Raw genomic sequence first — 25,736 nt, forward strand, 5'->3', positions numbered from 1 at the left:
AGCTCTGATACTTGGTGTCCACCAACACCTGAAGGAAATATCTAGCTCTTAAGCTGCTAAAAGCTCCCCTGTGTTCACTATCTAGTTGTTAACTTTGTCTGTTTGGTGCTGAGGAAACAGCTGCCCGTGGCGTCTGCAAATGGTGCTGCTGAAAGTGAATCACAACAGTAAATGTTATTGTATAATGTGTTATTACAAGTGTCTGACAACTTTGTGGAAATGATCCCTAAAGAGATAGACAGTTTGTTAAAGAATAAGATCCTCTTTGTTTAAACAAAAACTGTAATTATATCAATCTTGTCAAAGCCCACCAGACTTTGTTGAGATAAACAATAATTTTACCTCACAGAACAGTTGCTGCTGCCTCAGTTGGTTAGTTTGTTTGTGTGATTGTGCAATTTTGGTGTGTTTAAAGCGTTAAAAACACCAAAGTCACACAATAACACAAAGCGGCAAAAACAAACACTTTAGTGGATGTACTTTGACGGGGCGCAATTGCCCGCAACCGTTATATTGCAGCCCTGTTTCACTGTTGCAGAGTGTAGCATGCTCACTCAGTACTGGACAAATTTCGGGGTGGTGATGGAACAGTGGATAAGACACATGCCTTTGGTGTGAGAGAACCGGGTTCAATTCTCCACTGTGAGGCGTCCACCAATGTGTGCCTGAGCAAGACACTTAACCTCTAGTTGGTCCAGAGGCGTGCAACCTCTGACACATATAGAAATTGTAAGTCGCCTCAGATAAAAGCGACAGCTAAGTGAATGAATAAAATAAATAAATTTACAAAAATGTCATATAGACACAAAAACAACCAAAAATAAGGTCCAGGTTGAAAAATACCACAGTTACCCTTTAAGTGCAGGTGAGGATGCGAGCCAGAATGCCACAGCATGTGAATATGATGCTTTAATAGTGTTTTTGTATCGCTGAGACCAAGGTCTTTTAGTGCTTAAGCCTAATAAATAAATATATATGCTACTTTGCTATGTTAGATCCGCCCGGCATTCTCTTAATGATTTCATTTTATTCTGGATTTACTCCACATCACAAGTCGAGCAATTAAGCCTCTGTCATGGTCAAGTCAAGTTTCAGAACAAGTCATATCTAAAGCCTCTTTCTGTGACTAAAGTCGGTCTTAAATTGTGACTCTTTTGTTCTTGCTCACTCTTTCTTTTTTTGTAGTTGAATTGAATTGGGCGTCTAATGATAGACGGTGTTGATTCAGTGTATGTATCTCGTGTATTCCAAAATTTGTGATTTGGGGAAAGATGAATAAAGTGTATGAGACTTGACACGAGTCCTAGCATTAAGCACAATATAATACACTTGACTGGATGTAACCTTTCTTTCTCTGAGAATCTTCTGTCTTTTAAAACAAGTCATAGAAAGCTATTTTACATTTCCCCAATAAATTGTTTCACTGTGTGTTCTACCTGTCAAGTGCAAAATGGACAAAAACCTGAAACATCTGATAATAACATAGTTGAAAACTACACAGATCACCCTAGACCACTACACAGAGGCAATCACAGACTATTGCACCACTGGCAGACCTAATATCTGACACTATTTGCAGTGTGAACAAGCGCTCACATTGCCCCAAATGACTCAATATATTTTAGTGCTTTCCTCCAGTAGTACTCCACTAACTTGAATGGGCACTAGCTTGAAACGACACATCAAAAGTAAAGATTTGGTTGGTTGGATCTCAGATCCTCTGCTCTTAAGCTCCATGTAATGTTTGTTGACACAGAGGTGGATAGAAAAAAACTGGGTGCGGCGTTATCTCTGTGACTCTCTGAGCTCCTGTGTCATTACTGGAGCGCAGCCACTAGGCTGATTTGTTTTTATTGTTATCATATTATCAGTGCCGCAAGGCACCCTTAGTAACAACGTGTACCACCCCACCTCATGTGTGGTCCTCCATAACACTGTAATGCTTATTCTACGCCTTCATGAGCGTGTTTACTGCCACATAACCATCATAATGCCATTGAAATGCAAGAATTTAGGTAAATTGGCTTTTGGCAAAGTCATACAGTATTTGTATCTTATGGTTCAGTTCAACAGCACACCTATGAATCAGGTCTGTTACACAGCAATCTGTTATGCTAGCATAAGCCCAGGACTCTTGGTTCAAGGCTGGGAACTCTCCGCCCCTTTGCCAGAAGCTGTGGTCCCTGCTGGCATGAGTGACACTTGGCAATATTTACTCTTATTGATCCAGATCATATACTTGAGTCCAGCTGGAGTCAGTGTGATATTGAATGTATTTAAATTCAATGATAGAGTTGAAAGGTGGGCCTTTCAGCGGTTGCAATGTTATGTATATTCTGAAGAGCATCTGCATTAGCTCCATTTGTCTGTCTGACATGAGAATCTATAGCTGACAACACAAAAGACTCATCGTATAGAGATTGCTGTGAACATCACCTGTAACAGCAGTTTGTAATATTGATGCACACAGGTTGTGTTTTGCATCTTTCCATTAACCTTAACCCCTGATAATCTCTCCCAGAACAAGACCAGTCCATGTTTGCTTTAATGAAAACCTGATCAACAGCTACAGTTGTGACATCCACCTTCAGCATGGTGCATGGTGTCAGATTAGTTATAGGTAAACTGACTACACTGCTGCAAGTAATGATACATTTAGTTATCAATTAATCCATCTATCTTTATTTTTCTTCATTTAGTTTAAAACTGTCAGTAAAGCAAGCCGATACCAGAAAATGTTTTTGATTTTTTTACTTAATGAATGCCTTAAACAGAATGTGTCAAATTTAAAAGATTTGTTTTTTAAGTATGTAGATTTATGAGTATGTGTTTTTTATGGTTTGGACAAGGCCCCTTAGTACCACTAGGGAAATCTAGAGCATACAATGACACACAGTGTGCTTCTAACTTTGTACCAACAGTTTGGGGAGAGGTCTTTCCTGTTTCAATATGACAACGATCTTGTACACAAAAGAGGTCCATAAAGAAATGGCTTTCCCAGTTTGGTGTGGAAGAAGTTGACTGGCCAGCACACTTGGACCAATTCGCCTCAAATCTTGTCTTTCCATTGACTTTCTTGACTTCTAACCATGTACTATATCTGTATTACTATTGGTCTTTAGAAACTTGATATTTTAAAGAATTACACGGTATTATTATATATACAGTATTATTATCTAACGGAATCATGCATTGGCCTGGTAGGAAACAAATCATTAACCTTGCTGAGCATCAGTGTTATTCTTCACTCAGGGCTTCACTGACTAATATTACATCTCTTTCTCCCACCATCAGACATAGCTGTTGTGGAGATGACGGATGCCTTCCGCCAGCCTTCGCTCTTCTACCACCTGGGAGTCAGAGAGAGCTTCAGCATGGCCAACAACATCATCCTGTACTGTGACACTAACTCCGACTCCCTCCAGTCCCTGCAGGTGAGCTGTCATCATGAGTAGAAACCAGGACAATCCTGCCCTCATCACTTTAACACATGAACCAAACAATCACCATGGTTCACAAGGTGGTGATTAAAGGCTATATTTAGGAGGACAGGAGATTGACAGAAACGTAATTTGATGGCAGCGGCACAGAAATGCATAATTTGATGGAAGGAAATACATTTATGAAACCGTTTGAGATGGGGAGTAAATAGAAAATAAAGTTTAAAGACAATTATGTTTTTTGATTAGTGATCACTCTGTTTGTATGTTAGCTGGAAATTCAAAATCATGTACCGGTGATAGATTTCCATAAAGTCTGCATGTAAGTTAGGTTAGTTCCCAAAGAACAGGGGGGTCCAGGAATTTTTTTAAGGATTCCTCATCATTGAAAGATTAGGCATTTTAAAACATTTTTGCCATTTTATCATGAACTACTGCATTTACACTGTTATCCACTAATTATTATATTCATTATTATTCATTAGAGAGTTATAGCATGGATACAGACAAGAACCACTGTGAGCAAAGAGAGGGGTAGGACGTATGTAAAAGGTCCCTGCCCATAATCGAACCGTGGATTTTAAGATTATGTGGTGTGCATATTAACCACTAGTCCACCAAGAAACCCTCAGTGTATATTTTTTGCATAGTGTGGTTCAGGTATGTACCTTCTGCTTTATAGTTGTTATGTGTTCATCTTTGGTGGGGATCTTTGCTTATGCTAACTAGCCTTTTTTTATTCCATTATTTCCCCATAACAATGAATATATTTTACCCAGGAAAGAGCCTCCAAACAGTGAGTCTTCAAAGCAATAAAGTACATACTGTATACTAGATGGTGAATCATTACTGCAGTGTATTAGTCTGCTATGAGAGTAACAAACTATGTTCAAATAAAAATGTCAGACTGTTACTTTAATGGGCTGGAATCCAAAATGTCCCTGACAAATTTTGGCTGAGTCAGAACATGACAACAGTGTGAGTCTTAGAGCTCCTGTGTAGCAGACAAGACATAGTTCACACAGTCTGAGGCCCAAGCTTAGCATGTTTAAAAGCTCCTGCTGTAGGCGACTTGTAGCAGGGGAACACTGATGCCTTTATTGTATGCTGTTTGTGTAGCGAGAGTCTTATGGCGACAGAGATCCTCAGCCAGCAATCACAGTGTATGGTCCACATATAGTACTAGACTGCCAGGAGGGATCTCCAGAGTCGAGATAAAATTACATAAAAACAAATTATCTTAGCTATATTATTTCTGCTTTCTAAGTTAGGAAAAGGTTTTGGACAACGTTATAACCCTAATGCAAACTGGTACCTAATAGGAGTTCCTGTGAGCTGTCGTGGTGTCCGCGCACCTGGCTGGGCAGTCCGCTAACTGCACCTCACCCTGCATGAAAAGACCACTTCTCTGTGGTGGTTTCCTGTGATCTCGCTCAGACTAGTAAATAGTTTCAAAGGGTTCTGATTTAAAGTCAGATGTTAATACTGGAACTCTTATACACCAAGACCCTAAAGAGGCCTTTGTGTACTCTGTGTACTATCCATGCTGGTCATGCTTCTTTTCACACCAAATTGGTTGGGGTATTTTTGAATAACAAAAGTACAGTTTATTCACTTATGAAATAAGGCTTGAAGTGGATCTTCATCCACAGTTAGAGACATTCTTAGGGTTCTTTTAATAAATTTTGAAACACAACCGGCTATTGATTCAGATTGTAACACATCCTAAAAGTCATTACAGCACTGATATGACACACTGAAAGTAATATGATATTGATGTTGTGCAATCACCCATTGTTGCCTTGTATTCGTTAGTGAGCAGCAGATTTTAGTTTTTTTTGAGCCCTGTAATGTAAATGTAAATATATTGCTCTCTTTATCCAGCATGTGATGAGAGGAAAATCACAAAAGTAAGGTCTGTCTTTGGAGATGTATGTGGTCCTTGTGTATCATGTTAAGTTAAAACTGGCAATGAGGATATAGGAAATATGTAAGTGAGGCTGCTCTTAAGTTGGTGGTTGATGGTTCGCTGATTTTAAAGACAGGTTAAACCTAGCAGAGGCAGAATATCTTTGTTCAATACTATGGTGTTAGTATGCTTAGTTTGTACGTCTTAAGGCAAGGTGTTTATAAAAAATAATATAATACTAAAAGATATTCTCTCATCAAATCGATTTATGGTGTTGTCCTCTATTGTATACACAAAAACTGATGTAGTGAAGTAATTTTGTAAAGACTGAAAAAGAGGTTTTGAAAGAAAAGTTTGAATTGTTACTACTTTCACAGCTCTACACAACTAATCGCTTTATGAAGGACATGATGGTAGGACTGTGTCTCGTAAAGTTACAAAAATTGCCACAAAAAGGGGTTTTCAGACCTTACTTCACCGAGGCCTTAAGTTACTATGTTTACAAAGAAAGTGAAGATGGCAAGACAACATAGTTTTTGTGCTTTTGATTTGTAATCACATTAAACTAATAAGATTTTGTTTTCAGAGGTTTTGAATGTACAAATGATTAAATAAAGACCAATACTATATTTTTATTACAAAAATAATGATTATATAGAATGCAGGATGAACCATGCATGATGCAGAACATCCACCCATGTACGGTTTAAGGTACTTTGTGGAGTACCATAAAATAAAGCCTTAAAGCCCAACAAACAAGTTGACTGCATTTCCTTCCTCATAAAATTATTTGCAAACATTCTTTGAATATTTTCAAACCTACATTGTCAGGTTCAGCTTTTGGTCTTCTCTTATTTAGTGGTGTATTTCTACTTTTGACGATGTATTACATGCCATAGTCTCCCTGCTTTTAACCAGAAACATTCATCAGATTTTGGACAAGCAGCCAAATTTCCCAGAAGTGTCCTTGTGATAAAATGTTACTGTCTCAGGTGTTATGTATTGAATTTTATTTTATTAGTTTAAGTATTATTCAGTAATACAAATTGCCCTTAGGAGAAAATGTTCATCTTAAATCTCTGAATATATTTTTCTCTTCTCATGTTTCAGGAGATAATTTGCCAGAAGAACACTGTAAGTACACAAAGCAAGCTTTTTTTTTTTTCCCCTAGCCTTTTCACACATTACTCACCCATTGCTCACACACATTATGTGGTGCAAAGAATATGCTTTTTTGCAACGTGCAGGAAGCACAGTGTCTAACACCTTATGTTTCTCTTCTTGGTGTTATAAAAGGTTTTCTGTTTTGCAGCTTGCTTTTGTTTAGAAGCTGTGATGACTGTTTGGTTTCACAGAAATGTAAAATGAAAACATCTTCTCTTCCATTTTCAAGCTGTCTTTCTCAGATGACAGCTGTTTCATGAGAAACTGACTGCATTGGCACGTTCTGCATAAAACTGACTTGAAAAAACTGCATTACACAAATAAGGCGCTGCTTAAATGCTAAGGATATCCCGCTCTTTACTAACGCCTTACTGTACTTTCTGCTAAAATCTAAAAATTTATTTACATCAACCCACTGACACACAGTACGTCCTGATATATATTTTCAGTAAAGTCAATACAAATGAAAGGTTTAAGAACGAAATAGAAAAGTTTTTTTTGATTAATGAATAATTATTCAAAAATGAATTCAAAAAAAAATATCACTGTTTCCGAGAGTCCATCTCGGTGTCTTCAAATGTCTTCTTTTGCTTGACCAACAGTATAAATCTAAAGCTGGGGGAGTAACAAATGTTGGCTTGATAAATAACTTAAACAATTGATCACTTATCAAAAAGTTTAAAAAATCTGATAATAGACTTATTCAGCTCTAAAACAAATAAACATATTGTGATTAAGACAGAAGCTTGGGAGCAGGCTGATTGTTGTTCAGGAGTGAGATGAAAGGCTTAGCTCTTCTTAATGGATTTTCAGTGTGAAAGGAGGTGACCCTGTGCTGCATGAAACGCACTGATCTCTGACACTGACTCTGTGTGAGGAGAGCTGATTATCACTCACTCAAAGCATAAGAGTGTGAGCTTACTGATCTCCCTTATGTGCACTCACTGCCTTTGTTCTCTCTTATTCTTGCTTCTATTAGGGCACTTAGCTGCCATCTGCCCTGGTGCACGTGATCTGTGCTGGTAAAAGTGCACTTAAAAGTGCAATATAGGTGTTTTTGATCCTTTTTTTTTTTTCTCTCTTTGAAGCATTGTTGCTGTATTCTCTGCATGGGCCGTGATTAATATTATTAATATTTGTATCCATCAAAACACAATTTGTCATGTCATCCATGTATTCACAAAAACAACAAAGGTCACAATGAAACTCTCAGCCAGTAGCAAACCTCCTGGTCAGGACCTTTCTCCTGCAGGCCAAAACCCCAGCCAAGTCAACATACAAGCCACATCATGATACTTTAGCCTGTTGTAGTCAATGAAATCAAACTAACATAACACTCAAACTCTACAAGGAATCAACCAACTGGTCGAGGCAGATGGCCACCCACCCGGAGTCAATTTTCTGCTCAAAGTTTCTACCTGCTAAAAGGGAGTGTTTCCTTTCCTCTGTTGCCAAGTGCTTGCTAATGGTGGGAACTGTTGGATCTCTATAAATAATTTTAAAGAGTATGTTCTAGTCTTGCTTTATGAAAAGTGCAATGAGACAAAATAATATGTAACGAATAATTGAATAAATTATGATAGGATAGTCACTGTTTGGGTAAGGGCTTGAGCCATCAGTCTATTGCTCTTTAACTACATTATCACCTGTGCTGATGCAAATGCATTTAATTTCTGTCAAAATAAAATCTGCAGGTGTAAATGTTTGTTATTATCATCTGCTGTTGCAAAAGCAAACAGTATGTTGCTGTATTGAACTAAGTGCATTTAAATAGCCACCGTGATTGTGGAAATCCAGGCAATTAGCCTCTGTTTATGTAAATGCAATGACTGTAAATGCATGCACATTGCTTTGTCTGTTTTGGTATAAATTTACTCACTATTGCTACACACCGACTTGGTATAAATCTGCATTTGCAGCTCGTGGGTACAAACTCTCAGAAATTTAGGCCTGGGTGAGGGAGACCATGGGTGGTTATTAGTCATCACTACTTCCTCAAGGGCTTGATGAGTGTTGGTACGGTAAAGTAAGTGCTAACATCAAGTTGCAGTCAGCTGAGTATTGGAGCAGCTTTCCTACTCAGAGAGACAGAGACATGCTGCTGTAACTGCAGATGGACCGATGGACCATCAGCAAGGCTAACTAAGCAGATGACTCACTCACTGAATAACTGGCTCATTGTCAGTCACATTCACCAGATTCCCCGTGAACCAGTGCCGTCACATGTGTTTCACTCGCAGCTGAGAAACTTGTTACCTATAAGTGACTAGCAGAAGTTAACTTAGAATGACCTGCAGCCGCTCCAAAAAATGCATCGGCTCGTGAAAAAAAACCTGTCACGTGACAACCATGACTGCATGAATCATACAAAGACAGAGGAGCAAAATATAGCTAAATATAGTGTCTGATTGTACACATAACAGAAACAGGGGTCACAGGTTTATTTTTAAAAGGCATGCACCGCCACTGCAGCAGTCAGTGATGTCATGATCTGCTGTTGCACAGGAGGAAGTTATCTGCAGATGGCTTTCATTGCTTTAACACCGCACCTTCATTTCACTTCCTCTTTTCTCTTGGCAGCAGTGTGTTTTCTCAAAGAGGCTGCTGAAAAGCTGAAACCAAGATACAATATTAAAGCTGTCAGGATGCAGCTGAGTAGGAGCCCAACCGCCTTCAGATGCCCTCATGTTGTGTTTCACCACACATTTGACATTCTGGGAATAGCTCTCCTTGAAAAGACCTCAGCTGTTCCTTGAGGATGTCAATAGTGGATTTCCTGCCTCTCTCTCTTTTCTCTTGGTGCTGTCTGTAAACACCACATGCACGTGTTTCCTCTTTGTTTATTCAGCAGTGGTGGGCGACTGCAACAGGAGCTTCACGACCACTGCTGGAGAATATTCAGTTTAAACAAATACAGATACAGAATACAGCAATCTACCTCTAGATAAAACACAGCTGTCTAGAATTAGAGCTAAGTAAATAAAGAACCCTTTTAGTGCTACAACTACAGCTAAAATGTGAAACAGACGTGAAAAGAAATTACTCCTGAATGCCACAGCTGCAGAAAATAACATGGTAGAGCATAGTAGTAAGTGAGCAGTAAGATTTTTGTTTCCGCTTGATTTTTGTCAACACCAGACTGCATGAACAAGTGGAATTTGCACTGCTGTAAGTGTTGGTGGTTGTTAGAAAGCAGCTCCTAATGGGAATGTCAGCACTGATGCACATCTGTCTGCCTGACTGCTGCCTATTTAGTCTGGCTCAGGGAAGACAACACCATAAACACTATTGTCTCTGTAGACAGATGAGAGCAGAAGCCGCATGTGATAACGTGAAACTGTCTCAAGCAGGGGAAACAGACTTCCTCCAGGCAATCTGCTTCCTCCTTATACAATGTAATTTTTTACATTTACAGTGTCTGTAAAATCAGTTTTAAAGAGTATTGTTTGCATAATTTAAATAAGGTTTGTATTTACTATACTGTACATACCCACCTTTTACTGTTTTACCTGCTTATGATACATTATACTCTCACACACATACACACACACATATATAAAATCTCATAAGCTGGGAAAACATATCCTTACAGTAAAACATGTATCTTATATACACACACACATATGTAATAGCTCAATATGCCCAATATTAACAAAAGTGTACAGCAGATGTACTTCTAAATAACCACAATATGAGACATAGCATATGGCATGTCTGTTATAGTTATATTGTGTTACATGTTTAAAAACTGGAAACATATAGACCTAGAGGATACAAAAAATGTGTATCTGCAAACTTCCTTTATTGTCTTTAAATATGTCAAGCCCAAGGGGTTTAGATCAGCGTGAGTTTATTTAGTATTTAGTACAGCCAGTGCTGTTGTAGAATAAGGAGGATATAAGGTTAAAGAAAGGCAAAGTAATATGTTGGATTGAAAGTATTTTCTTGAACTTAGAAACAGTAGTTGACATAAAAAAAATCTCACCACAAAATCTTTTGGATTTTCCAAATGATACACCCACATTTACGTCATACAAAAGGAGTCCTCCAATATTTATCCAATATTATTCTGAGACTACAATTCGCTGATAGTGCTTTTCCATGTCTCTTGTATCAACAGACTTGCTCAGCCAACTACGCCTTCATCCCGTACATGGTGACACCCCACAACAAGGTGTACTGCTGTGAGGGCAGCCTGATGAAGGGCCTGACCGAGCTGATGCAGCCCAGCTTCGAGATGCTGTTGGGACCCATCTGCATGCCGCTTCTCGATCGCTTCATCCAGCTGCTAAAAGAGTCTCAGGCAAACTCCCAGTAAGTGTATTGAAGGGCTGACAACGGGCAGAATAAACCAAAGACTAGTCACAATTTTAGATGGTATTGATGCTTAAGGAAATTATAAATGTCTATTGCCTAATCATTTCTAAAACAAATGGCAAAAAGTCAGGGGCCTCATTACAGAAGTCTGAAATCCTATCTTGTCTCAGTTTTGAATGACATTTAGGATTTTGGGTAGTACAAAAACATGTTTCCTAACTGCATTTACAAAAAAAATATTAAAGACTATTACAGAACCGTCCTAACTGAAGAATTTCCTAATTTAAGAGTCCTTCCTAGTTTCTGAATATGATTGAGGTGCTGCATCTGTTCAAATCTTTATCCTGGGCTGATAATTTGGAAGACACGAATAAAGCCTCCAACTCATCACTAAAATTGTCCATTAGCTAGCTAGCTAGCTAGTTAGCTAGCCAGTGACAAGTGAAGTGAGACAGCCGTTGTCAAGAATACAGGCAGTCTTGTGTACATGCTAAACCACAGATACAGGCATGATAGGACGAGTGCCAACTGAAGAATCAAGTTTACAGTTCTAGTTAGGATTTCTTAAGGTAAGATAAGATGCACCGTCTGAGATAGGATAGGACACAACCATGAGTTGAGGGATTGTTTCTGTAATAGGAAGATAGGAAAAATCATATCTTTGAAACTTAAGATAGAACAAGCAGTCAGGAAATGTTTCTGTAATGAGGCCCCTGATCCCTATCTTAACTCACTTTTGTCAGGCTGAATGGGGTTAGAAGGTTATTTCCCTGCAACGATGAAAATGTTAATGACTATGAATTATCAGTTAACTGCTGAAGTAATCACTGTAACACTAACCGCAAAGAAAAGGGTTTGAGAATGTGGAAGTACAAGAAAAACTATTTAAAGCTATTCCAGCTAACAAGAAGTTCCTCTGAAGGCAATGTAGGCCAACATGACTTTTAATGCTGCTAATCACAGGGCCATTTTGTGCGTATGTGTGAAATGCCAAAAATGTTTTCTTATATATCTTATTTCCATCTTTATTTCTATTTTCTACAGGGAAATAATGTTCAACTTGTATAACTGCAAACTGAGGTGTTGGTTCATGAAGTAGGGACGTGACAGATGAGGAAGAAGCCATTATAGTGTGATTCTTCAAGTTCCTGTCGAGCAAAATTTAGCTCACAGGTGTTCATGTTTGAGCAGCACGGTGACTGCGTTTTTAAGCAGAACAGGCCTTTGTTTTATTGTCCCACTCTTCCTATTTTTACTTTCTGTAGCCTAATTATTTTTGTGTAAGTGCATCCCTCAACTTTGACTTGCGTGGTGATCCACAAAAAAGAAATTATCACTGCCTCAGTTGATGCTGAGGTAATAATGTAGGTTTTCCTGCCAACAGGCAATGCAGCAGCCAGTTAGTTCTAGCTCAGTTCCAAGAATAGTGACTCAGGTTTTACAGGCAGAAAAGAAAAACGTGCACTTTGATGAAGCTTTTGTCTCCTAGAGACCAACAATACAGTGCATGAAGTTATAACCAGTGAGCACAGCAGAGTTTTCAGCTCAGCAATCACTGGTATCTGAGCACAATGCATTCTGTACATTGTGTGAAGAGCATGGCTTCTATTTATAATAACCTACCAAGTACAGATGAATGTATTCTGCCTCACGGCAATGAGAACTGACACTGTGCTTTTTGTAATAATGGTGTCTTTACTATGTGCAGATGCCATGTATTAGACAGAAAGTGGCCCTTAAATGAAAACTGGACATCAGTCAGTGTCAATGTTACCTTGTTCCAATACAAGTTTAATTTCAAGCTAATTCAATTTCAGTCAGCTTACTAACCTGGAACAGATTTATTATGTGATGAGAGTGCATGAACTGAGTCATTATTTGGCATTTAGGCTTTAACCTTGTCACTTCCTGCAAGGATGCACCTTGTTCAGAACCGAAGAGAGCAGGGAGAGAGTGATGATAACACTCAGCAGATGATAATCGGCAGCTGTATATTTTTGTTACGTGAAATCAGTACTTTTTCCTAAATGAACAAGCAAATTCAATTTTAGTCAGCCAAACACAGGAAACTAATTTTATTATATGAATAGAGAGAGGATACTGGGTTAGACTTTGATCTTGTTGCTCCACTCATGGATACACCCAGATCAGAACAGAATAGAATGGGGGTGGGGGGGTGATAATCTGTAGCAGAAGATCATCAGTACATAGATCATTCAAAACATTTTACTGGGTTTTTTTCAGCCAGCCAATTCACATGGAACTGATTTATTATCTGAATAGAGTGTATGTCCTGAGTAGTTATTTGGCATTTAGGCTTAACCTTATCACTCCCCACAAGGATACACCAAGTGCACAACCTAAGAGAGAGGGGGGTGACAATAATCTGCTGCAGGTGATCATCAGTATATAGATCATGGAAATGTATTGAATCTAGCGCTGAGTTTTAATACCAAAACCATTTTTAACAATGAAATATAAGCCACAATTCTCTGTTCTCTAAAGACAATCAGCCAACACAAGGCAGGTCGAACTTGGCTAGGGTCTCGCTCCCACATATTACCACAGTCGACCAGTCCCTCTCAAATCATACTTGCTTTCGTTCTGTGAAGAAACTATACTACACTCCTTCAGGTCAACAAAGCAAGCTTGGTTAGCTGCTCAACACGTGACAGATGACTGTTAAGTATTAACTTACACCACCGAACGCAGTTTCCAGCTTCTGTCTGGATTTGCTGAAGTCGTTCGCAAGAAGTGACCTTTGCTGTTAGACAGGATATTTTGGATTAGTGTTCATGGCAATGCGAGCTGTTCCACCAGCCAACCTTCATTTGCTTACTTGTGTGCTGGTGACTGTGTAGCATTATTACCTTTGGCTAATGCGTTTAGGGCGAGCCTACCAGGTTTTGGTCAGCATTAATTTGTTAGCTGAGCTAAGTACCCGGAGTTCAGTTAATGTGTCACAACAAGCAGACTCTTGGGGTACAGAGTTAGCTCGGGCTAAACTCTGTTTGCTACTGACTGACAGGCTCACACGCTGCGTCACACCTGGTACGGCTAATTATTTACACAATTTATCTTTCCAGCTACCATGTCTTCGGCCTCTGCCCCTGCCAAAGGGTCCAAACCAAGTTTAAAGAGGCTGCATGACGCCCCATTTCAGGCAGGGATGCTCATCTGATGTGCGTAGTCTACATGAGTGCGAAGCATGCCCGAGCATTGCTGGCTGAATTCCAGTCATGTCACCTCTTTGCGTCAATGCCAGAAAAGATCCTGGAAAAGAGGCTGAGAGTGGTGGTGGCCAATAGTCAGGACACATGCCTGTCACAAGCCACCTAAAGAGCCACAACAAGCACCCATCAGCTGCGAGCCACACTGAGCTTGGCGGACATGCTGGATGCCTCCACTCTTCGAGGAGCTCCTTGAAGTGGAACTAGGCTGTGAGGATACAGAGGGTGACGACAACTCTGACTTCCTCGTCATGGACAAAATGGAGTACGAGGAGGATGACCTCCTAATTTCCTGTTCGATGGTCCAGACCCCACAGCGCATGCAACACCATTCCCCCAGTGGACAACAGCTTAGAAAAGGTCTAAAAGTGGGCCGCATCCAAATTGGGTATACTATGGCCCGCAGCCCAGGACGCTGAGGTGGTGGAGAGAGATCTATATGGCTGTAAGAGGCTCCCACCAGCCAAGCCACCATTAAAACAACTCCTGCCTGCAGTACCCCTATGTATGAAGGAAATGAGCCATGGTCCAGTCCTTTAAAGAGTAAACTTCCCACCAAAGGTTACTCTAAGCTGGAGATCCACTGAGTGAGGGAACTGGGGTCAGCTGAACCCTCAGTGGTGAAGCCTTTAGTGGCCACCCAAACAACTGCTCTCTCTCAGCTTTTCAAAACATCTCTCTGACCTGCAAAATGGAATGCCTCACTGCCTCCATTTCCAGTGCATTCATTACGCTCTATAAATGCAGTGACACTGCTGTCTGTGCACCAGGTGGAGGAGATAGGCAGCTGGACACCGGGTCACCTAACCCAACTCTCAGGCCTGAGCAATACACAGAAGGCAGGAGTTAAGGACGCAGCATAAGATGAGGGAGACCAGTGCCCTTAGGAAACAAGAAGGTGAAGCTTTTGACCCCTGCCTACCCCCAAAACAGATGCCTCATACCCCCTCAGGGATGCTGCAGCATCAACGGGGGAGACTGGGGTGCCAAACCATATTTCTCCAAGGTTGCCAAGTCCTGATTAAAAAAAACTCCACTATGGTAACATACATCAACCTGCACTCACTCACTGCAGTTGCACAAGTTAGCTCGGAGGATAATTGTATGGAGCAGCACCAGACTCCCGTCCCTTCAAGCAACACATATGGCAGGGGTGCAGATCTTCTGTTGCGCAGGAACCCCCTAATCAGAGAGTGCATTCTCCATCCGCAGGTGGTGGACCAAATTCTCTACGTTATGTAATCCAAAGTTTCTATTTATCGTTGACTGTATGTGTATTCAAGAATGTGAAATAACATATCAGAGAAGAGATTTCTGTTGTTCATTGTCAATGTATGCTTTCCTCCACAAAATCCATTGAAACATATCTAAAGTTAGTTAGTTTAAAGTAGGAAATAGAGATATATGTAAAACACATACAGTATTTACTACTTTACTGGAAGTACACATCAAAATATAAACCACAAAAAACGCTGCATAGACAAGTGTAAAATAACTCCTGTCATTAGGGAATGATCAATTATGAAAGAAATGAAAACTACCAATCATGTCAATATTACCCCTCAAGGACCTAAACAATGTGATTAGTAAAATGTTAATTGGATTCTTGAATGGAATTTGTTTATTTTAAATAAACAATTCTTTGAGTCGGAGTAAGGCTCATATTTACATACTATACCAACTAAACAATGGAAGCTGGGCTGGTTTTTAGATGTACTGCTTCATCTTAACGATGCTACCTTTAAGCTGAACTCCTCTCTGTTATGTATTTTCTTCTCTCACAGCCTGTATTTCCGTGAGACGATTCTGAATGAGATTCGTAAGGCTCGGGAGTTGTACACTGGCATGGAGCTTGCAGCCGAGCTGAACCGCATTCAACAGCGGCTGGACAATGTGGAATGCCTTTCAGTTGACATCGTCATCAACCTGCTGCTGACATACAGGGACATCCAGGTACAACTTCTCTATATTGCATATCTAAACATATCATATTGTTGTCGGTTGTTAAATTAAGTGTGCTAGGATTATTTAATACTGGTGGAGACAATTGGTAGTTGCTGGTTTACATCAGCAAGGTTGCTTCCTGTTGTTTTACCGAAGAGAATAGGCACATTGGCTTTCTTCAAAACAGCATGATATTCATTCTGTTGTATTAATGCCTTCTCTATTCTGTAACCTGGGGGGGGTCTTGCTGCAGCTCTCTGCTTCGGGCTTTCCACGTAGGTGCATGAAAGGGCAGGAAGGTCCCAGAACAGAGCCATACCAACATACATAACTTTCAGCAGAGCAAATATCTGTTTCTTTGATGAAAGTTCTTCTGACTGAAGTACATTTTAGTCTGTGATAACGCCAGCTAGCTCCTGTCCAAATATGGTCACTTCTGATTCCAAAGAAAACAAGATGGCGATGGCCAAAATTTCAAACTCGAGCCAGTGGTTCACAAACCAGTGGCTGACGTCACAGTGGCTATGTACACTTCCCCTTGTTCTGAGCTATAAAGCAACCTGCATTTTTGCTGTTAAATAATCCCTTAGTTTGCCTGCCAACACAGAGACAACCCACCCTCTTTATCATGTGCTTCCCCTTTTCTTCATAAAAATTGGGTCCAAAACCCAAAACTACTTAATTTACAATGATGTAAAACTGAAATGTGAATCCTCACATTGGAGGAGCTGCAGCCTGTTGAAATGTGGGTATTTTATTTGGCAAATTACTAAAACTATTGAAATGTTTTCAAAATAGTTGCTGATTGATTGAGATGACTAAACCTTTCAACTCTATGAAGCAACAATTCAAATCTCTATCAAACTCTGGAGGACAACAATAACTTCTCTAATGACAAAAATCTGTTTATATGCACTGTGTTGCTCAGGTGATTTCAATCTGCATGAACCTATCAAGATGCACTTCTCACCTCTAGGTTTAAACCTCATCATAACCCTTATTTCACACCCTGAGAACAAGGACCTACACAGTCATTTGCTACTGTCTCAAAAAGTTTCTTGGATAAACTATAGGGGTGTCAAACATTCAGCTAACCACTAATGCCCTTCTTAAGTTCAAACAAATTGCCAACTAAGTACCGATAATCTGTATATGTAGCTCATGTCCCTGACCTTGGAAGAGAAAGCTACTGTATAAACCTAATGTACAAGTTAGAGAGAGGTCACTGCCTAAGCATCAATCTGTCAGCATCATCCCTTTACGAGTGGCGTTTTCTCAAACAGTCGCCATCGAAGACCGCCTGTAGAGAGCTCTAGGCAAAGCTTTTGGTCTGCTCTTCTTAAATCTGCCGCTCTTTCTGCTCTTTAGTCTCCACATTGCGATAGCACTCAACGTCCAGATCCTCCCACTCACCATAGGCATCGCTCAGCCTCATGAATCATTCATTAGAATAACAAGCATTGAGGACGTGTTGAATTATTCAACATGCTTTGGGTATAGTGACTATGTAGGCAAGTCAACAAAAATGTGATGAAGGGGCCACTCAATTATTGAAGTGCTTTTGGTGTTAAGCAGACAGTTGAGTCTCAGACAGAATGAATAAAAGGACATTAGAATCTCTCCCTCTGGCCACAAAGCAGTTCAATACCTTGATGAGTGTGTGTAGAGGACACTGGTGCAAAGATACATGGACAACAGTCCCACAATGCTAAGCAATGACCAGGGTGAAAGTGCAGCAGGAGCTCATCAGTGTGATCCTTACTTATCATCTAGGATTATGAGTCTGTCGTGAAGCTGGTGGAGACGCTGGAGAAGCTACCAACCTTTGACCCTGTGGCACATCCACATGTGAAGTTCCACTATGCCTTCGCACTGAATAGGTAAGATGGCGAGTATGACAACATGCATGACACAGCAATACACAGTCGGTGACATTATCTCACACATTCAGTTTCACAGATAAATTGGTTTTATTAATTTATTTTATTTAAAATGAGATTTTCTGTCTGTGTGTAGGTGTTGCTCTCAACTTTGATTTTGTATTTCTTGACATGTGAACGATGTGGTCTTACTTATTAACAAAGCACAAAAAAAGGGAAACATAGTTGGTCAAAGACATTTTAGACAAACAAATTACAAGGAAATTGTTGCATACTGAGGTGAAATGAACACATTTTAGTGAGTGAATTGTCACTCACTTTGTGTTTTTTAGATATTTTTGAGTGTTTGTAGTTATTAACAATGTAATTATTACCAGAATGTCACACATAGTTTTTACGCTTATGGTCTTGGATTGTTTTGGCTTTTTGTATCACGTATATATTTGTTGACGCTGCTAACAATTGCACTTGTTGGCGTGAATTTTATCGACTTGAACTGAGTTCAGTTAAATAGAACAGGGTGCGACATTGAATTTTACATGACTCCTTAAAACAAAATCAGAGTTGGAACCACCGTTCTAAATGAGTACGTTGCGTAACCACAGAAACAGTAGTTTTGCTTGATGCTGCATTTCCAATCAGTAACTATTATTGAAGCTGACTTCATCTACTTTTAAAACTTTTATGTTTTCCTCACATTTGACAGAACCTGAAGCATTCATCATTATACAACTTGCACCTACATCTTTACCTATGTAGTATTTATACCTATGTTTTTATTTCCGCGTATCAAGACAGCTCAGTCTTTATCACTTACATTTATCGAACCAGCTATTATCAAGGTGTTCGGGAAAAAAAACATCTTGAAGTTTGATTTCCATCAACTCTTTCTGTGGAACTGCATTCTTGAGTTTATGTGTTGGTTTTTGAAAGGATTTCATAAGCAGCAGCTGTGAGAGAATTTTCTAAAACTCCAATTAAATCTAAAAAAAAAATCACAAAATTCAGGTTGCGGGCTCCCAAGCAACAGTGATATTATTAGTAGCATGTGTGCTGTTACTCTGCTCAGGAAAAAGACAGATGTAGAACACAGAGAGGTTTTGACTGCCTGTTTCTCACCAGCTGCTTCCCTTGTAAACGTCCTGCGGTTTTCGCAGTGCGTCTGCCTCAAACAGCAATAATGCGTGCTGTTCTTTAATTTGGCAGCAATTGGAAAATGTTTCAGCAGGGTGCCAAGATGCCTGTGTGTTCCCTGTTACTGTCTGGCGTCACACTGAGACATTTTGTGAGACACATTCTTATCATAAGTGTTAATGAGAGAAGACACTCCCTCAATCTTGAGTTGGAGATGCTTCCCTCGGGTTTTAAACAGGACGTCACGAGTTGAGACAAATGGGTGTAGGAGGTCTTTTGTGTCAGCTTACCTATTCAACAAAGTACAATAATAACTACAAAAACGTTATGTGATTGTGATGTGTGGTGTAACTGTGTTATATGATTTTGGAAGGCAAGACAAGATTTGGACAATGAACTACTGTGAATGTGTATATATATATATATATATATATATATATATATATATATATATATAATATTTTTTTTTTAATGATCCAAATTTTGTCCACCTCTGATACAGTATGATTACTTGTTTATTCTATAATTAACACTAGTTAAAAGCAGCATTTTGATTGGAATCAAATTGTATATGATATTTTGTTACTATAATTTTCACATCCTTTAATATTTCTAGGTGTATTGGGTCATTTTGGGCAATCTTGAAAATTGGCAATATTAGATTTTAGCATATTTTTGTGTTTGGTGTTTAATTCACTAAATTTGACAAAAACAGACATTCCCAGTTGGTTTGTCAGCTTCTCATTTAATTTTTATTGATATATCCTCATATATATCAATATTTAATATTAACATTGTATTGCAATATGGTAATCGTTTTCCTCCCTAAAGCCTCTCTCCACCTCTGACCTACTTAGATGCCCTTATATTATGCTCTGTTGCACAGTAAAGATAATGGCATTGAGTAAGAGAATTTTAATACATGTTGTCCTTAAGTGTTCCCCAGTTTAACAGCTGTTTTTTTCATCCTGATATAATATTTAAAAAACTGCTATTTCTTTGACATTTAACCAGTGAAATACCTTTATTGAAGCTTCAATACAAAATTACTGATATTATACTGCTAAGCATTTGCTGTAGCTTGTAAGAGGCTGCACAGTAGAGAAAAATCTTTCTATTCTTAGTTTGAACGTGAAGGAATCTTCCACTTCAAGCGACTGCCTATAAATAAATATTAATTGACTCTTTTTTTTTCAGAGTTGTTGCCAATACCAAGCCCTCAAATTGTTGATATTCAGCCTTAACAAACACTTGATGATTGGTTTGAAGTAGGTGCTCTGCTTCTAAATGAATCTGCCAGGTTGAAGTGTTTGTGGACTAATTGGCTTCAGCCTCTTGTCTGCAGCAGGGCAGCATCAGGCATGTGAGTGGTGAACGCTGCTCGGGGGCCTGTTGCGCAGGGCTCGCTGCTGGGAGCCCGACAGGAGCGAGTGAAGAATCTCCTCCATCAAAATACCAATCAGCACTCTGAAAGCACACTGAAAGAAATGGGGAGATGCACGAGGAAAGAGCAGGTCTTGTCTCTATGGGCGCTCTTCCTGCTGGATGGTCTCCATGGTAATAGCTGTCAGCTCATATGTTTTATTTAACCTTCACGCTCTGGAGAGGAGCCGTGTTGTGTTTATCAGAATCGTTTTTTCTTGACTATCACACATCGTGCTTGTGCGAGACTTAACTTTGCAACAGCGCTTGTTTCTTTCTGAAGTCTGTAATTTGATACATTCAGTAACTCAAGAACAAAAATGACCCGCATGGTTTAGAGGTTCTGAATTGCATCTATTACCGTAATAATGAGAAAACAATTTTTCCTGAAAATATTAGAGATATTAGGGACCTTTGCTGATGTTAATACGTATGTTATGTAAAGACGTAGTATGTACAATTGTGAGAATTTTCTTAACTGAAAGCCTCTTTATCCTAAATCATTAATATATCATGGCAATTAATGATTCATATATTAATTATGAGGCCATATTAATAAGGCCATATTATGCAGATCAAGTGGCTCTTTGCTGTTGTGGTTCTGCAGTGCAATTCAGAGATCACCTGTGATTTAAATAGTGTGTCCAGTATATAAGATTTGTGTAACAAGTCTTTCAAATTAAACAAAATATGTGACACACAAAGGCGTTTTCATTGAAAAACATTTTAACTGTTTGTGGAAAACATGACACGAACAGCGGTCTCCTGATAAAGTCCATTGTTTGGATGGCACATCCATCTACCCCGACCACCTCTCTACATCAAAATTACTGCGCCACTAAAGGTCTTAAATGTAAACAAAGGTGTAAACACTCGCTGAAACGACCGATGCTGATGTTCTTCTTGAGAGGGGACTGTGTGTGCCTTTTGTACATTCCTATATTATACATCATGCTGTGGTTTGTTCATTCAAGTGTTTCTTTCTACATTGAATGACAAATCAGTAAACCTTTAAAATAAACAAAATATATTTGTTTCATGCTTTGCCATTTGAGTTTTATGTGTATAACAGAGAACAGTATAGGACTAGGAAACACTCCACAGCCCTTGTTGCCCGCTGCAGGAAAGTGCCTCAACCTGCACCAACAAAAACAAAACATCACCTAAAAACTACCTGTTTTGCCCTTTTCAATAATTGTCTCAGCCCTTTGGTTGCCCCAGGTCAGTGTGTCTTCAGTTCCTAGTTGCTATGAGTGCTTGGACCAGGGTATACTTTCTTCATGGTCAAGTTATGTATAAGTTTCTTTAGTTGTCACTTTGACTACTCAGGCATGGTGACACCCCATGGATGGATAAATGTGATCCTAAATTTTGTATGCTCTTAAACATTTATCTCAAGTAATGATTATTACTCATAAACACCTCAGTTTAAGAACGTACGAGTCAACCACACCAAAAAACCTACAGCCTCCAAAATGACTATAAATTAATTATCCAACACGGATTTGTTGTTGTTTTCTATAACAGAACCTTCAGCACCTGAATGATCCACTGCAGCACAGTTGGAAGCTTAAAGTACTAGATAGAAGTCATTTAAGTTGGGTTCATAATGGCCCTCTCTATGCCAGGAATCACTATCCCACAACAATAGCTGTGAAGCTGTTCCCTAGCTACACAGACATAGACACATACACATTATTATGTGCTTGCACACATATTCTACACATACATACACCCAGCTGATGTTGATTTTATTTTCCAAGGGTCTTGTGCAGATATCTTTTCAATAGTATCCATTTACTGTACACTATATACACTATATACACTTTTACTGTATATGTGGAAAAAAGTTTTATAAAGCATTGTGTGGCTCCGGGGGAGCTGCATGAAATCTGATAACTGGTTCCAGCTGGTTGGTGACTACAAGTTTGAAAAATGAAAAAGAACTGAAGGTGTGAAGTCACAAAGATATATCAAGTGCTTGGGAGTAGTATTGGTTTACTGTTGTACTTTCTATTGTTTCTCCCCATTGTTGTTAAAATGGAGAAGGCGTGCCACCCATTACTCCCTTGACTATTTGGATTCTTGTGGAAACTCCTATAGTTTGTGTGGCTATCAAAAAATACAAAGCAATGGAAAGGAGTGTTTACATGACAGATTCTTTCGGAATAAGCCAATTGTTAGATTTTAACGAGGAAGTTTTATTCACATATGTTCTATTCTGATAAATACTGATAAACCAGCTTCGATGTAAATGCAGCTAATGCCACCCTTAAAGAATCTACACTATGCCACAATTTAGCAGCAAACTGCCATAAGTAAATGGGACTTGCAAGAGTCACAAATAGTCACAAATACACATGACAGTTTCCCACTGACACATGATTAGTGCTGGTATCACTACTACTACTATTATTAGAAAATGTCTAACTCAACAGTTCTGACTATTGTGTGTGCTTTTGTGTGTGTTTGTGCATGTCTGTGAGTGCAGGAGGAACCTGCCGGGCGACAGACAGAAGGCTTTGGACATAATGCTGCCTCTGGTGGAGGACGAGGAGCAGGTAGCCTCGGACATCTACTGCCTGGTGGGACGGATCTATAAGGACATGTTCCTAGAGTCTCACTTCACAGACACGCAGAGCAGAGACCTCGGCACACACTGGTGAGAGAGCCGGGCAGGAATGTCAGTGTGTGTGATATTTCTGTTCAGACAAACAGTTATTTCCTCCAGACACTGAGTCACTTATAAATATTGTTAGAAGAAATGTTTTGAAGGGCAAGATACATGATAGATGCCTGTAATGTGACTCACTGGATCGTTGCACCACAGTATTAACAGTTTACAGTAAATGGTGCCCTGTATAAATGACTTCTTAATAGCTGGTATCGTGGCAGGTAAAACCCTTTTGTCAGTGTGGTTAATTATAAGTCTCATTCAAGGAAACAGGCAGACTACGAGACTGGAAATGACACCTTAAGTTACACCTTACAGGTCCCATATTATGCTCATTTTCAGGTTCATACTTTTATTTTGGGTATCTACTAGAAATGTTTACATGCTTTAATCTTCAAAAAACACATTTTTGTCATACTGTCCATTGCTTCAGCCTCTGTCTGAACACTTCATTTTAGTTCACTTTAAGGCTTACCTCCCTAAAAGCCCACTTTCTTCTGATTGGCCAAATTCCCTGAAGCCTCCTGAAGGGCAGAAATTAACAGGCACAGAGCTGCTGAATCATGTGCATGGCTGGCTATGCGAGACTAGGCCTCACTGATTATAGTACAAAAATACAACTTTATAACTTTATTCACTGATTTTGGTGAAAGAAGATCATGGAGAAAATACGGTCATATATGGTTTGCCTTTGATGTCTTCTGCCTGCTCTGCCTCAACTTTCGGTCATTTACAGAGTTTGCTGATGGACAGCTAGCTTTACTTGTTGTTAGCAGTTACTTTAGCTGATAACTACTTGTAACGGAAGCTTCCACCAGCTAATAAGCTAAGTTAGCCAGGACTCTGCCCAGACTGAAAGCTTGCTGGAGTGTGTGAGCTTTGGACCTCTTGTTCAGGCAGAGCCAGCTCATAACAGCAGCTACAGTTAGCAGCAGCTAGCAGTTACTGTAGCGTTAGCAACAAGTAAAGCTGTCAGGAAACTGAAACTGAGTTGAGGCAGAGCAGCCAGAGGACTTCAGAAGGAAATCCAGAAAATATTTACCTTTTCTTCATAACTGAAGAAACTTTCTGCAAGATATACTTAACAACCTCTCCAGCTTTAGCTCAGTTGAATGAGAGTGATGTATTCAGTATGTGTTTAGTGGGTGGGGACCATAGACTATAAATAAAAGGTGGGAATGTCTACTGTGCTGGCGGGCTGGAGGAGGGTCCTAGGCTAAACAGATCCATTTTTGGGACCATATTCAAACAGATGTTTTTTTTCTCATTATTTGGGGGTCTGTAGACACACCAGGGAGACATATTTAGGTTGAACAGGCAAAAGTGCATTTTGCATAATATGGGACCTTTTTAAAGCAAATGTGCAAAAGCAAGAGAAGATCCAGTGGTTCATTCCTGTCTGCTAAAAATAATGGGGGCAAAATATTACAAAATCGAGATGATTCAAGAGTAGAATTATGAAAAAACAGTGATTAAAGTAATATTGTAATGTTAAGAGAGCAAAATGCATCAGTTCTGCCCCGTGTCAGCAGTACAGGCTGTGAGTGTAAAGAGGAAATGGTGATATGTAAATATATTGTGCCTCTTACTGGCGATCAAGCCTCATTTGAAAGATTTTGCAAATGGAAATATTAGTTTGAGTAAAACTTTTGTCTTTTAATAGCCTTAATCTTTTCCCCCTAAAAGTGGAGTAAATTTGTGTTAAGGTGATAATATGATAATGATAATACCGACACCCGCGCAGTTCTTAGAAATGTCTTAAAAGGAAGAACATAGTCAGGGAACAGAAGAGACAGGATTTAAAGTTTTGTTCCATAATTTATTATTAACCAACCTGTGATCAGTTTTTCTTTCCAGTTCTTCTCAGTACTATGTGAATGAATCAGGGAATTTACTTTTCCTATGATTTCTTTATTCTAAGCATTTATGTCAATGATATAATCGAACAGCATTTTAGTTAAGGGCAGTAATTGGTGTTGATGGAAACAACGCAGATGTAAAAGAGCAGTTATAAAAATCTAGAGAACGGCGTATATTTCTATCAATAGGTTGTTCAAACGTTATACATTTATTATTTGTATTGACATTTTGTAAGGTGCTAATACCATTTTTTGATGGGTGATTAATTCAGTTCACTCCAGATCTAAACCTTATTGAGACTTTTGGATGATAAAGCTGGTACACAGCATGAGTACGCTGCCTAAAAACCTGCTGGATCTGCTTGATGCTAATGAGTCAGCACAGAGTGAGATGCATGTGGAGAGTTTCCAGCACCTTGTTGAATCTAGGAATTAAGGCTGTTCTGAGGCAAATCAGGGTATTACTTGGTACTAGCTAGTTTGCTATCTCCTTATGAGTATGGTTGTCGTATGGGCATAAAGAGGTTAAAAGTAGGCTGTTTAATACTTTCATCTGGAAATTGCCCTTAAGATCTCTTAAGATTGAATATGCTGCTTGCATTATCAATCTCCCATCTGCCTATTATTTTCAGTTCCATGTCGCAGCTTGGCAGAGGCCCCTAATAACATTCACTGGCCTTCCCTCAGCACAACAGATTGCTCATTAAATAAATTAAATTTCTTGTTTTAGGAGGGTACTCAGAGTTGCGGTTTGCTGTTCAGT

General features: G+C 39.3%; 1 protein-coding gene across 2 annotated transcripts in view; it reads left to right on the top strand.

Moving 5' to 3' along the window:
- The window catches only part of map3k5 (mitogen-activated protein kinase kinase kinase 5), a 76,705-nt gene that overhangs the window by 17,700 nt on the left and 33,269 nt on the right, over positions 1-25,736 (top strand). For both annotated transcript variants that reach the window (XM_038727809.1, XM_038727810.1), the window contains exons 2-7: positions 3,295-3,434; positions 6,460-6,483; positions 10,634-10,827; positions 15,845-16,013; positions 17,778-17,884; positions 22,932-23,102. In XM_038727809.1, the coding sequence (XP_038583737.1) occupies positions 3,295-3,434; positions 6,460-6,483; positions 10,634-10,827; positions 15,845-16,013; positions 17,778-17,884; positions 22,932-23,102 (805 nt within the window). The remainder of the gene's footprint in view (positions 1-3,294; positions 3,435-6,459; positions 6,484-10,633; positions 10,828-15,844; positions 16,014-17,777; positions 17,885-22,931; positions 23,103-25,736) is intronic.

The sequence above is a fragment of the Micropterus salmoides genome, unplaced genomic scaffold (assembly GCF_014851395.1).
Source record: "Micropterus salmoides isolate LMB-PRFRI ecotype aquatic unplaced genomic scaffold, ASM1485139v1 Ms_hic_scaffold_18, whole genome shotgun sequence".
Lineage (NCBI taxonomy): Eukaryota > Metazoa > Chordata > Actinopteri > Centrarchiformes > Centrarchidae > Micropterus > Micropterus salmoides.